Source organism: Embiotoca jacksoni, unplaced genomic scaffold (assembly GCF_022577435.1).
Source record: "Embiotoca jacksoni isolate LCO1_2020_lvr unplaced genomic scaffold, fEmbJac1.0.p SCAF_119, whole genome shotgun sequence".
Taxonomy (NCBI): Eukaryota; Metazoa; Chordata; class Actinopteri; family Embiotocidae; genus Embiotoca; species Embiotoca jacksoni.
In genome coordinates this window covers 204,183-219,014 of record NW_027185251.1, presented here as the reverse complement: position 1 = coordinate 219,014, position 14,832 = coordinate 204,183, and the positions used below count along the sequence as shown (strand labels likewise).

Here is a 14,832-nt window from a genome sequence, read left to right as displayed (position 1 = left end):
ATGTCTCGCCGTGACACAGGACGTTTATGTTTAAGGTCAAAGGATGCTTCAAACCTCACAAAACGTGTCACATACATATGGCAACACGTGGATTATGAATAACAACTGGAAAACAACCAGTAGATCCTTATGTAACGTATGCAATGTTTACAACTCCAGGAAGTAGTCGGACCCTTAGCAACCACTGAGCAAAAAAAGTATTTCTAGTCTCCAACTGAATAAATACAGAACATAGAAACACTAAACTGCTCAGCTAGCTCAGTCTGGTTGGAACAAAGATATCTGATGACCAAAGATATATGATGAAAAATGCTGTTAGTCTTGTTAGCATAAAGACAATTCCAAATGCTCAGTAATACCGGTGAGAAGAGTTTGTTTCCACTTGGGGGCAGAAAGATGTTTTTAACATGGACTCTATTTTCAGCTCTATGTTTGGTCTCCACCAGCTCCTGGATACTTGGATCTCAAGCTGGTCAATGCTTCACTAGGTTCTCTAGCTGGTCAATGCTTCACTAGCTGGTCAATGCTTCACTAGCTGGTTGATGCTTCACTAGCTGGTCGATGCGCCACTAGGCTCTCTAGCTGGTTGATGCGTCACTAGGCTCTCTAGCTGGTCGATGCGTCACTAGCTGGTTGATGCTTCACTAGCTGGTTGATGCTTCACTAGGCTCTCCAGCTGGTCAATGCTTCACTAGGCTCTCTAGCTGGTTGATGCTTCACTAGCTGGTCAATGCGTCACTAGACTCTCTAGCTGGTTGATGTTTCACTAGCTGGTCGATGCGTCACTAGGCTCTCTAGCTGGTCGATGCGTCACTAGGCTCTCTAGCTGGTTGATGCTTCACTAGCTGGTTGATGCTTCACTAGCTGGTTGGTGCTTCACTAGGCTCTCTAGCTGTACTGGGTTTCTAGTTGTTGTTTTATAAGAACAGATGTAACCAAAAACAAGACAGAAACAGACAGAAACTTGTTTATTTTGCTACTTTTACTTCAACTGAATAACCACAATAATGTCCATAACCCTGAGTATTAATCCAAACCTAAAATGGAGCATATTTACATTTAGCATGTTGGCTTCAGGACTGATATGATGTTTGATTTATGCCTGCATCAACACAGGAGTTACTGTAAAGCTAATCGTGATAGCGATAAAAGAGCTGCTTTGTGTGTTGATGTCCTGCTGCAGCATTTCAGCTAAAAACAAGAGCCGTTCCAGAGTGTAAAAGATGCTATTTGAATCTGTTGAGTCTTATTCTGTATAATTTAAATGAGTGAACTTGACATTTATATTGGAAAACAAAGCAAGAGAATTGTGACTTTAATTCAAAGAGAAAAAAAACATGCTTGTCATTTCATCCTGAATGGTGCAGCCCAACCTTCACCAGCAGAATAAAAAGTGGCTTCCAGAACAAATGCAGCACTTCCTCCTAGTCTGCAACTGGTGTCATGAGGTGCTGCCCTCAAATGAGGCTCGATGTCCTGTCCTACCTCGAAGCCATTAAGGTCTAATTACATTTGGCGAGGTCATTAAGCACCTATTTGGTCAGCAGCAACCGCAGAGCCAGCGGGCGGAGATGCAACCAGACCAGTTCATGCTCTCCTCATATCAATGAAAAGCCTTTTCTGCTCCACTTATAAAAAGATAAGACTGCTGTGTGTGTCGACTGTTCATAGAATGACGGGAAGTCCATTTTATGTCAAACATTTTGCTTTTCTTGATTGTGAATCAAGTCTTTTGTGGTATAACAAATATTGGAAAGGTTTAAGAGAACTAGAAATTACTCTCCATTTTAGGGGTTTAATATAATGCAAAAAGTGTAAACAACCATTTCCTTTCATTTTTACCACTGACTAAGTGAACCATTTTAAAAATGAATTGCTTCATTTTACAAATTAGTTTGCGTGTAACTGTGTTTGGTATTTAGCAGATTTTAGATTTAAAAAAAAATGTTGCATTAATATGTTTTTGAGCAAACTGGTAAATCTGAAGAATTAGCACTGTTGAACTGTTGATGTACTTTCACCTACGCTACAAACATCGAGTCAGCGACTGACGTTACAAACATCGAGTCGGCGACGCTGCAAACATCGAGTCGGCGACGCTGCAAACATCGAGTCAGCGACGCTACAAACATCGAGTCAGCGACGCTACAAACATCGAGTCAGCGACGCTACAAACATCCAGTCAGCGACGTTACAAACATCGAGTCAGCGACGTTACAAACATCCAGTCAGCGACGCTACAAACATCCAGTCAGCGACGCTACAAACATCCAGTCAGCGACGCTACAAACATCGAGTCAGCGACTGACGCTACAAACATCGAGTCAGCGACTGACGCTACAAACATCGAGTCAGCGACTGACGCTACAAACATCGAGTCAGCGACGCTACAAACATCGAGTCAGCGACTGACGCTACAAACATCCAGTCAGCGACTGACGCTACAAACATCGAGTCAGCGACTGACGCTACAAACATCGAGTCAGCGACGCTACAAACATCGAGTCAGCGACTGATGCTACAAACATCGAGTCAGCGACGCTACAAACATCGAGTCAGCGACTGACGCTACAAACATCGAGTCAGCGACTGACGCTACAAACATCCAGTCAGTGACGCTACAAACATCGAGTCAGCGACGCTACAAACATCGAGTCAGCGACTGATGCTACAAACATCGAGTCAGCGACGCTACAAACATCGAGTCAGCGACTGACGCTACAAACATCGAGTCAGTGACGCTACAAACATCGAGTCAGCGACTGACGCTACAAACATCGAGTCAGCGACGCTACAAACATCGAGTCAGCGACTGACGCTACAAACATCGAGTCAGCGACGCTACAAACATCCAGTCAGCGACTGACGCTACAAACATCGAGTCAGCGACGCTACAAACATCCAGTCAGCGACGCTACAAACATCCAGTCAGCGACTGACGCTACAAACATCGAGTCAGCGACTGACGCTACAAACATCGAGTCAGCGACTGACGCTACAAACATCGAGTCAGCGACGCTACAAACATCAAGTCAGCGACTGACGCTACAAACATCGAGTCAGCGACGCTACAAACATCCAGTCAGCGACGCTACAAACATCAAGTCAGCGACGCTACAAACATCCAGTCAGCGACTGACGCTACAAACATCGAGTCAGCGACGCTACAAACATCGAGTCAGCGACTGACGCTACAAACATCGAGTCAGCGACGCTACAAACATCCAGTCAGCGACGCTACAAACATCCAGTCAGCGACTGACGCTACAAACATCGAGGCAGCAACTAACCCTAAAATGTCAGTAAAACCTAACATGGTTCCAGTGTTTCAAATTGAATGTTTTATGAAAGCTATGACAAGGTTCTGTTATTTTTTGGGGACATGGAGAACTGGATGGGAAAAATGCTTTCTTCAATGGGGCTTGTTTTGCAGATAGCGTATCTGGATGCCTTATGAAATGTTTTTGGAGATTTGTGGTATTTCCATGGGTTTTCGCCTCCATTTTGCATATATTACACACTTTTTTGCTTTTGTTTAGCTATTTAATTCAATTCAATTCTATTTTATTTATATAGCGCCAAATCACAACACAGGTTATTTCATGGCACTTAACACATCAAAGTCCTTACAGTTGAACTTTACAACATTATACAGAGAAACCCAACAATTCAACAATTCACATAAGCTCGGAGGGAAAAAACAACTCCTCTTTAAGGGAGAAAAACCTCCAACAGAGGGAAGAAAAACTCCCTTTAACAGGAAGAAACCTCTAACAGAACCAGGATCAGAGGTGGGCGGAGCATCTGTTAACAGAACCAGGATCAGAGGTGGGCGGAGCATCTGTTAACAGAACCGGGCTCAGAGGTGGGCGGCCATCTGCCTCGACCGGTTGGGGTGAGAGGAGAGCAGAGAGAGAAAAGGACAGCATAGAGATACAAGAGAAGAACTGTTGGTGGAGACGACAATCACAGAGCAGAGACATGCAGCTCCATGACGGGACATCTGGAAAAGAAAGAACAGAAACTACACGAGTGAAGGAACTGAATGGAGACAACAGATAATAAGAAGAAACTATGGGAGAGAAGAAGATGGTGAGGTATGAGTCAGTTAAAGAGGAGGAGGAAAGAAAAGAAGCTCAGCATGTAACGAGGTCCCCCAGCAGCCTCGGCCTATAACAGCATAACTAAGGGTTGGTTCAGGTCTACCTGAGCCAGCCCTAACTATAGGCTTTATCAAGAAGGAACGTTTTGAGTCTAATCTTAAAGCTAGAGAGGGTTTCTGCCCCTCCAACACAAACTGGGAGCTGGTTCCACAGGGGAGGAGCCTGAAAACTGAAGCTCCGCCTCCCATTCTACTTCTGGAAACTCTAGGAACCACAAGTAGACCAGCGTACTGAGAGAGAAGTGCTCTGCTAGGATTGTATGGTTCTATAAGATCTCTAAGATATGATGGAGCCTGGTCATGTAGAGCTTTGTAAGTCATCAAGAGAATTTTAAATTCTATTCTTGATTTCACAGGAAGCCAATGAAGAGAAGATAAAACTGGAGACATATGATCTCTCTTGCTTCAAGTTTTACTAACTGATTAATTTCATCTGGTTTCATATAGCTGAGTGTCATCTGCATAACAATGGAAGTTGATGCAGTGCTTCCTGATGACATCTCTTAATGGAAGCATGTACAAAGTAAAAAGTATTGGGCCTAACACTGAGCCTTGTGGAACTCCACAACTAACTCTTGTTTGTCTGGAAGACTCATTGTTGACATGGACAAACTGGAATCTATCTACAGTGGGTACGGAAAGTATTTAGACCCCTTTAAATTTTTCACTCTTTGTTTCATTGCAGCCATTTGCTAAAATCAAAAAAGTTCATTTTATTTCTCATTAATGTACACTCAGCACCCCATCTTGACAGAAAAAAACAGAAATGTAGAAATTTGTGCAAATTTATTAAAAAAAGAAAAACTGAAATTCCTTTGTAAATGATCACAAAGTTGATTTGCAACAACTTTTTCAAGGATTTTAGAAATAAACGTAAGGTTGGAAATTGGTCTGTAGTTTCCTAAAACAGCTGATCAAGAGTCGGCTTTTTAAGTAAAGGTTTAATTACAGCCACTTTAAAAGCCTACAGTACATAGCCGGTTACAATAGATAGGTTGATCTGATCTAATATGGAAGTATTAATTAAAGGGAAGACTTCCTTAAAAAGTTTAGTTGGGATGAGATCTAACAGACAGCTAGAGGATCCAGATGAAGAAATAATTCTAGTTAACTCAGAGAGCTCAACAGGAGAGAAATGTTCCAAGTTTACATCTGGTCCTACAGTTGCTTTCAGGGCTGCTGTACTTAACATCACATCAGTGATGGTGTCAGGAAGGGTCGGCCCGATTCTCTCCCTGATAGTAAGAATTTTATGAGTAAAGAAGTTAATGAAGTCATTACTGCTGAGAGCTGAAGGAATAGAGAGCTCAACAGAACTGTGACTCTTTACTGTCTTTAAAGTTTTTAAATCCAAAATGCCCTTAAACTTCTGCGTTTTGATGAAAATATCAGCAACAGTTATTCATTTTAAAGCAGAAATTGTGAAAAATTATGCAGAGTCACTGTCCAGCTTCTGAAATGTCAACAGTAGCTGCTTCTCTTTGTCACAAGTAAACTGAATATTTTAGTATTTTGACCTTTTGGAAAGATAAAACGAGACATTTTAGAATACCAGCTTGGAGTTGAAGGGCTTTTTTCACCATTATATATAGTCTATATACACACACCTTATATACACAATATAAATGGACCAGACAATCAAATTTAATTGATAATAAAAATAAATGTTAGCTGCAGACCTGGCGCATAAGACAAAAATGTTTGATTTTTCCACCATTTACCACATAAATAGTTTGTTAACATCACATTAACTGATTGATTGAAATAATTCTGTATGATAAGATACCACCAAATGTAAACAGGAAGAGGTATTTTTTTATCTATCTATCTATCTATCTATCTATAACTATATCTATCAATATCTATCTATAACTATATCTATCTATATCTATCTATCTCTATCAATATCTATCTATCTATCTATCTATCTATCTATCTATCTATAGATATAGATAGATAGATAGATAGATATATATGATATATGGATAGATACATATAGATATATATATACAGTGGGTACGGAAAGTATTCAGACCCCTTTAAATTTTTCACTCTTTGTTTCATTGCAGCCATTTGCTAAAATCAAAAAAGTTCATTTTATTTCTCATTAATGTACACTCAGCACCCCATCTTGACAGAAAAAAACAGAAATGTAGAAATTTGTGCAAATTTATTAAAAAAGAAAAACTGAAATATCACATGGTCATAAGTATTCAGACCCTTTGCTCAGTATTGAGTAGAAGCACCCTTTTGAGCAAGTACAGCCATGAGTCTTCTTGGGAATGATGCAACAAGCTTTTCACACCTGGATTTGGGGATCCTCTGCCATTCTTCCTTGCAGATCCTCTCCAGTTCCGTCAGGTTGGATGGTGAACGTTGGTGGACAGCCATTTTCAGGTCTCTCCAGAGATGCTCAATTGGGTTTAGGTCAGGGCTCTGGCTGGGCCAGTCAAGAATGGTCACAGAGTTGTTCCGAAGCCACTCCTTTGTTATTTTAGCTGTGTGCTTAGGGTCATTGTCTTGTTGGAAGGTGAACCTTCGGCCCAGTCTGAGGTCCAGAGCACTCTGGAAGAGGTTTTCTTCCAGGATATCTCTGTACTTGGCCGCATTCATCTTTCCTTCAATTGCAACCAGTCGTCCTGTCCCTGCAGCTGAAAAACACCCCCATAGCATGATGCTGCCACCACCATGTTTCACTGTTGGGATTGTATTGGGCAGGTGATGAGCAGTGCCTGGTTTTCTCCACACATACCGCTTACAATTAACGCCAAAAAGTTCAATCTTGGTCTCATCAGACCAGAGAATCTTATTTCTCATAGTCTGGGAGTCCTTCATGTGTTTTTTGTCAAACTCTATGCGGGCTTTCATATGTCTTGCACTGAGGAGAGGCTTCCGTCGGGCCACTCTGCCATAAAGCCCCGACTGGAGGAGGGCTGCAGTGATAGTTGACTTTGTGGAACTTTCTCCATCTCCCTACTGCATCTCTGGAGCTCAGCCACAGTGATCTTTGGGTTCTTCTTTACCTCTCTCACCAAGGCTCTTCTCCCACGATTGCTCAGTTTGGCTGGACGGCCAGGTCGAGGAAGAGTTCTGGTCGTCCCAAACTTCTTCCATTTAAGGATTATGGAGGCCACTGTGCTCTTAGGAACCTTGAGTGCTGCAGAAATTATTTTGTAACCTTGGCCAGATCTGTGCCTTGCCACAATTCTGTCTCTGAGCTCCTTGGACAGTTCCTTCGACCTCATGATTCTCATTTGCTCTGACATGCACTGTGAGCTGTAAGGTCTTATATAGACAGGTGTGTGCCTTTCCTAATCAAGTCCAATCAGTTTAATTAAACACAGCTGGACTCCAATGAAGGAGTAGAACCATCTCAAGGAGGATCAGAAGAAATGGACAGCATGTGAGTTAAATATGAGTGTCACAGCAAAGGGTCTGAATACTTATGATCATGTGATATTTCAGTTTTTCTTTTTTCATAAATTTGCACAAATTTCTAAATTTCTGTTTTTTTCTGTCAAGATGGGGTGCTGAGTGTACATTAATGAGAAATAAAATGAACTTTTTTGATTTTAGCAAATGGCTGCAATGAAACAAAGAGTGAAAAATTTAAAGGGGTCTGAATACTTTCCGTACCCACTGTATATATGGATAGATATAGATGTATACAGATATATATATATCTGTCTACATATATATATCTATATCTGTGTCTAGTGTGAGTTTGTTGCTATATTTTCTATCTGTGCTGCCACACTCACATGTATCCTGGTAAATGAGTAGGAGGTCAGTGGCAGAGTGCCATTCATTGACCTCTGACCCCTCTCTGGACCAGAGTCCTTGCAAACGAGAAACTTCCCCCTTCAGGCCGACAACAGGGTGAAGAGCAAGGAGCTTTATATAACCACAGTGGAGAGGCGGGGGGGGGGGGGGGGGGTGCATGGAGGTGGAAGCCCCCTTTCACTGAAACCTGGATGAGAAGCAGCACCTGTTGGGGGGAGCTGACACGGTACTCCCAGCTATGCCAGTTGAGTCACTGAAATTTAGACCAATTTAGAAAGGTGTCTGGTGAACAGGGCCTCCACCCCCTCCACCTCTCCTCCACCCCTCCTCCAGCCCTCCTCAAGCCCCTCCTTTACTCCCTCCTCCAGCTCTCCACCACCATCTCCTCCACCAGGTTTCTTGAACACCAGCCGGCCAACAGACTGAGCAGCTTGCACCAAGAGGCGCTGACCTGCTGCCGTGGCAACGGATACTGACACGTGAAAGAGCACGCGTGACAAGTCACAACTAGGTGTGTGTAAACATTTGAAAGTCGACCCCAGTTGGTGACAACAAAGAACTAGTGAGGGAGTTGGAGAGTCAGAAAGAAGCTGAGAAGATCTGGAAGGTGACAGATGGAATAATGGAGGACTGATGGGAACAAAATCATCCAACAACCAGCTGCAGGTAGGAAATGAAGACTTTTCACCTTCAGCATCTCACTGCCTCGAAGCAGTTACTGCAACCAGGCTCAATGAGCAACAACCTGGTGGATGGGTGGACGGGTGCTCCATCAGGAGACCATGACGAGGTCAAACAGATAGTAACCGGTGCTCCATCAGGAGACCATGACGAGGTCAAACAGACAGTAACCGGTGCTCCATCAGGAGACCATGACGAGGTCAAACAGACAGTAACCGGTGCTCCATCAGGAGACCATGGCGAGGTCAAACAGACAGTAACCGGTGCTCCATCAGGAGACCATGACGTGGTCAAACAGACAATAACCGGTGCTCCATCAGGAGACCATGACGTGGTCAAACAGACAGCAGCCGGTGCTCCATCAGGAGACCATGACGAGGTCAAACAGACAGTAACCGGTGCTCCATCAGGAGACCATGACGTGGTCAAACAGACAATAACCAGTGCTCCATCAGGAGACCATGATGTGGTCAAACAGACAGCAGCCGGTGCTCCATCAGGAGACCATGACGAGGTCAAACAGACAGTAACCGGTGCTCCATCAGGAGACCATGACGAGGTCAAACAGACAGTAACCGGTGCTCCATCAGGAGACCATGACGTGTTGAAAACACTGGTGGAGGCCAACAAAGGATTCACTCCAACCGAACACCGTGTGCCTTTCGTTGGAGACCTGTGTTATTCTGGGATGTTCATCAGCCCGAACCGTCACGCAGCTCGTGTTTTTCTCCACATATTGTCGCGCTGTTGCTTCTCGAGCCTGCGCCGAATAGATGCGCACCGCATTTCACCGTCTTTCCCCGCTGACTGCTGCAGCGGTTAAAAAAACAGCCGTATAGCTTCGTGTAATGTGAAACTCGCGTCTTACCGTGTCCACACTTCCCAGGACGGCGGCTGCCAGTGTTTGTACCGGAGGAGGCTGCTCTCCGCTGGCTCCCTCCGACGCCATCTTCGTACTGGAGCGGTCTGCTGGAGCGACGGCGCATCCGGCTCTCATTAACTCTTGCACTGCTGGATGCAGACCGCGCCACGGACGGCCATCGAAGGAAAGAGAGGCGAGATCTGACAAATAGAAAAGAAGAAAGAGGAGACGACAGGTCTCTGCCGTGAAAAGACACCACCGAGTGAGCGGGCTGCTGCAGCTGAGGGGTGTGTGTGTGTGTGTGTGTGTGTGTCAGGGGGGTCCTGTGGGCGTGGACAGACCAACGCGTAAAATCCAGATGCGAAGAGCCGGTGCGCTCCCCACAGGACAGGAGGTGCGTCCCGACAGCCTGATTGGCAACAGCAATTGTCGGCCTCAGTAGCTATAAAACAAGCCAATAAATGTTTTCTAACCTTAAAGAGTCGCTGCACCAGTAAAACTGAAAAGTTGTTTTTTTTAATAACTATTTGGACTGTCTTGAATGACTTCATCTGTTAATAAGCTTTCTCCGTTGTTTTTTTTTTATTATTGTTTTTATTTATTTAAGGAGGCGGGGTCGATGCAGCATTTTATAAATCGTCAACGCAAAAAACAAACTGTTTTTCAATAAAATCTCCATTAACAATCATTATATTGTATTTATGTCTTTCTTCACATATAAGCTGTCCCATGAATAATTCCGTACTGCACAGTTGGTTTGCCAACAACCTGTTAATAATATTTTTCACTTCAGTAAAAGTATCAGTTCCAAAATGTAAATATATTCCAGTACAACATGCCATTACTCTCTCTATCCTACCCAAGACAAAGTACATACATATCTTTCAAAATAAAAGTAGACATGTAGAGTATTATTATCGCTGATGTACCAACATGCCTGCCACATTTTCAAATCCATCAATCCATTATCTATACTGGCTTTATCCTGAACAGGGTCACGGAGGGGGGGGGAGCCTATCCCAGCACACTTTGGGTGAAGGCAGGGTTCATCTGGACAGGTCACCAGTCCATCACAGGACCACATAGAGACAGACGGAAACAAAGACCATTCACGCTCTCATTCACACCTCAGGGACATTTGTAGGACCAGTAGTTAACCTGATAGCATGTTTTTGGATGGTGGGAGGAAGCCGGAGAACCAAGAGAACCCACACAGGCACACGGAGAACATGCAGACTCACACAGAAAGGCCTGGATTTGAACCTCGAACCTTTTTGCTGTGAGGCGACAATGCTAACCAGTGCACCACTGTGCCACCCCCATTTTCAAATCTGCTTCTACAAAATAACTATAACAGGTGATGTACATGTACAATATTAAGTAACAAGTACAATATTTCCCTGAGAAAATGAGAATTAATGGAGATACTCTATAAAGTACAAGTATTTTAAAGGTGGACCTAAGCATAATACCTAAGTTGGTACAATACAAGTCTTCATTGGAGGAAGAGAATGATTCAGGTTGTAATTTCCTCTTGTTGTGCATTTTCTACTCCAACATGTGCTTCCTGTGAAACTTGAATGAGGTCTGATGTGATCCAGAAGAAGTCGCTTAATGTTGCATTTATAAAAGAGGAAGAGAAAAGACAAAAACACTTGTGTTGTAGCACTAAACAAGGCGGTAGCTGCTTGTTTGTGGGGGGTGCATTTTATTTTTATTTCCCAATAAAGTTTGAAAGACAGTGAGCATGGACATCATGTCCTTCTAATATCTCCTCACAGTCAGTCCGTCACATTGGACGTCCTTGTTCTGAAGCCAAAAAGTAAAGGATTTCCACCCCAAAGCTCCAACGTTAATCTTACACGAGTCAATGCTCAGAGTTCAAATCTCTCAGTTGTGGGTCTGTTTATCCAGAAAAGCAGCGAGGATCGGGGGCCCTCGCAGCTCCCAGATGTGGCGTTGAGGATTAACCAACACTGATCCAGCCTGGTCATCCACAACGGGGTTATTAAGTGTCTATTTAGGTCAAATGTTGCACCGTCAACATTCCCTGGTTGCAGTGAGAGCTGGCTTGGATATGTAATGTCTACCCATGTGAGAGACTTGGAAATCTGCAGTTTTTAAGATAAATAACATTTTAATTTAAAACATTTAAACAGACAGTTGGTGTGTTGAAATACATGTTTTAATAGCTCACTAAAGACTTTGTGATGCTGAAATCTTGATAGCATTTCACCTTGGAACATTAAAAGGGAGATTCTTTTCCCCACAATGCTTTCATAAGTACGTTCCTTTGACTCCTCCACACACACACACACACACACACACACACACACACACACACACACACACACATACACACACACACACAGAAGGCTGTCACTCCGTTTTCTGTTATCCACAGGAGAATTTCAGGTGTCAATCCCTTTCTTTCCCACAGAGATCTGCTTGGTCTTGTTGTGCTGTCTTGTCATGTGTCAAATCCCAAAGTGACGCCTGAATGTGAAGCCGATCAGCAGAGATGGAGCTGTCATGTGGAGCTAATCCCTCCCCTTCTGAAAGGATGCTCGTCATTAGCCAGCGATTATGGGGGACTCCGGAAATGTCGCGTGGAAACAGCTCTCTCTGTTCCTCACTTGAAATTGGCTGTGACTTTTAAAAGAACATGTTTCCACAGAAATTTTCATCCACTGAGTTCCCGTTAGTTCTGTTTTCAGATGTTCACATAGGAAGAGGTTCAGTGGAACATGTGATGACACAAGACGACAGAAAGGTGCGAAAAAGTGCCGATCTTTGAACGAAGTATGTTTGTTATGGCTGCACTGCATTCTGGTCCTTTCTTTGTGCTATTAATGGAGAAATATGTCTCTGAATCCATCTTCTCTATAACTTCTTACTGCAGCCACAAGCAGTAAACCCCCCAAAAATACTTTGAAGCTCTGGAGAGAAACTGTTCACTCCTTGTTCCCAACCTAGAAACAAGCTGCAGCACTGGACACAAAGATCTGTTACTCTAACCTGTGTTACTCTAATCCGTGTTACTCTAATCCGTGTTACTCTTACCCGTGTTACTCTAACCCGTGTTACTCTAACCCGTGTTACTCTTACCTGTGTTACTCTAACCCGTGTTACTCTAACCCGTGTTACTCTTACCTGTGTTACTCTAACCCGTGTTACTCTAACCCGTGTTACTTCCTGTCATTCGGGAATTGCTTCAGAAAGACATTTTTTAACTTGTCCACAGTCCAAAATTTGCTCCTAGATTAGTTAGACAGTTTCACAAAGACTGATTTATTTCAAGCTGAAAAATTTACCCAGAATTCAATGTAACTTGTCCTACTTAAGAAAGCGCTGTTGCTAAACAGCTTTGTGCAACAGATACACTCAGTTCTGACTATTAAGCCCTCATCAGAGTGTCTTTGTGAAGCAGGCCATCAATATTATTATATTAATATCATACTGGGTGACATGTTACTTCATTATCACGAACACAGACTGTATTTATCTTCAGTCACTACCTGGCTGCTGTAAATACTCACCTGAGAACGTGCTCGACTGTTCGAGGTAGTTTCTGAATCTGTTTTTAAAAATCCAACAGGAGTCTGTACAAGTTTACGTTTGCAGTAGGTATGAATGGACTTCCCCATATTGAGCACTGACAGTCCCACATACTGTGAGTATCCATAATAGAACTATTTTGTTCCATTTCTAATAAACCACAACTGTTCGTGTCACTCTCACGTGCTGTATTCACACGTCTGAATAAAATTTTAGAATAGAGTTTATCCAGTCTGGACCTTTTTATTCAGACTTTACTCTTTACAAGCAGCTACCGTTGCTCCCTACATCTACAGTATCACTGAACTAAGGGCCAAATGTGCTTCATTATGTTCGCTGTAATTGGCCTGACTGGTGAAGGCTGCACCATCACAGGGGAGACTATTGATCCGAGTTTATGGATAACCCTGCCTCCAGTTCAGCCTCTGAAATGTTGTTAGCACCGCGGGAACATGTGAATGTAGGGAAGTCTCATGCACACGATCAACCTGCAAATTATGTGGGAGGGAAAAGTTTAACCCAGAGCGGGACATTTATTCTTATTTCAAGCACATGTGACTGTCAGGTGGTTCTGCTATGAACAAAACTTGACATGATACATTCAAATAAAAAAAAAACATTTTTACTTCCCTGTCCTAAAATTTATAATGTCTGGAAACTATTCAGCTCTTTTACATAAGTCTAATTACAGTGTAAAAATTGTGTGCATTCAAAATGCAGATGTTTTGATGATGTATCTGCTGGTTTACACGTGAGCCTGTGCAGATGTCTGTGATGTGAAGGAGAAAACCTGTCCCATTATTGAATATGTTGGATTCTTGACCCATGCGGAAGGACTAAAATCACCATGGCAACTGTTTCATTCAATGTGACTCCAACTTCTTTGGGTGTGATGCTTAATTGCTAAATCTTCAAGCTGTAACAATACATCCTATTTTTGAAACAGATGACGTATTTCTATAAAAAACAATTCCTTCCCCAAGAATCAGCTGTTGTTCAGTCTGTGTGTTTGATGTGTCAACAGCCTCGTGGTTTATGAGTCCATGTGACCCATAAACTACGTCCAAGAGGTCCTCACAGGAGGATGGAGAGAAAGTGGTGCAACCGGAGACTATGGGGCCGACAACCCCCCCCCCCCCCACCACACACACACACACACACACACACACACACACACACACACACACACACACACACCCTTCCCCCCCAGCCTCAGTCCTGTGGGAATACTTGGCTCATATTAACTCACCTATTGTTGGGACACACAGCAGGCACACTGCCTCCCTCTTTGTTGATGAGGACAGAGTGGACTGAGGACAGAGTGGACTGAGGGCAGCTGCCATCACTGGGCTCTGTGTGCTGCTGAAGCTCGACTCGGTCAGCAAGCACACAGGAACGAAATCAAAAAGAGGCGATGAGCCCCGGATCCCACATCCTGGCCAAGGTTTCAAACAGGAGGATATAAAAGGTCGAAATACTGACTCTACTGACAGAGAGGAAGTGAATGGAAGAAAGGAGGAGGAGAGACCCATGATCTGGGCCACGTCTCCGTCTGTCGGGCCCAGAGGGGCTGAAGCAGACCTCTGTTCACTCTCCATCCGTCAGCGCTGCTCTGTCTGCTTGTTTCCCCGCCTCAGCTCTAATCTGTCTCCTTCTCAGTTCACCTCCATGTCTTCCCTCACACTGCCTCTCTGTTGGACCAGCAGCGAATGGAGCAGGTGCTTCTAACAAATACTTTTTAAACCTCGTTTTAAGGAATAAATTCTGAAGATTTATGAAAGTGGCA

The 14,832-nt window shown here is 43.5% G+C and overlaps 1 protein-coding gene across 6 annotated transcripts in view; it reads right to left on the bottom strand.

Moving 5' to 3' along the window:
• Window positions 1–9,887, bottom strand: part of cttnbp2 (cortactin binding protein 2) — a 106,783-nt gene extending 96,896 nt beyond the window's left edge. For 5 of the 6 annotated variants that reach the window (XR_011177973.1, XR_011177972.1, XR_011177974.1 and 2 more), the window contains exon 1: window positions 9,495–9,887. Coding sequence is in view for 3 of the 6 variants with exons in the window: in XM_069144013.1 (XP_069000114.1) it covers window positions 9,495–9,623 (129 nt within the window). In the remaining 3 variants the exon portion in view is untranslated. The remainder of the gene's footprint in view (window positions 1–9,494) is intronic. The other variant, XM_069144012.1, reaches the window with a different exon arrangement.
• Between the last annotated feature and the right edge of the window lie 4,945 nt (window positions 9,888–14,832).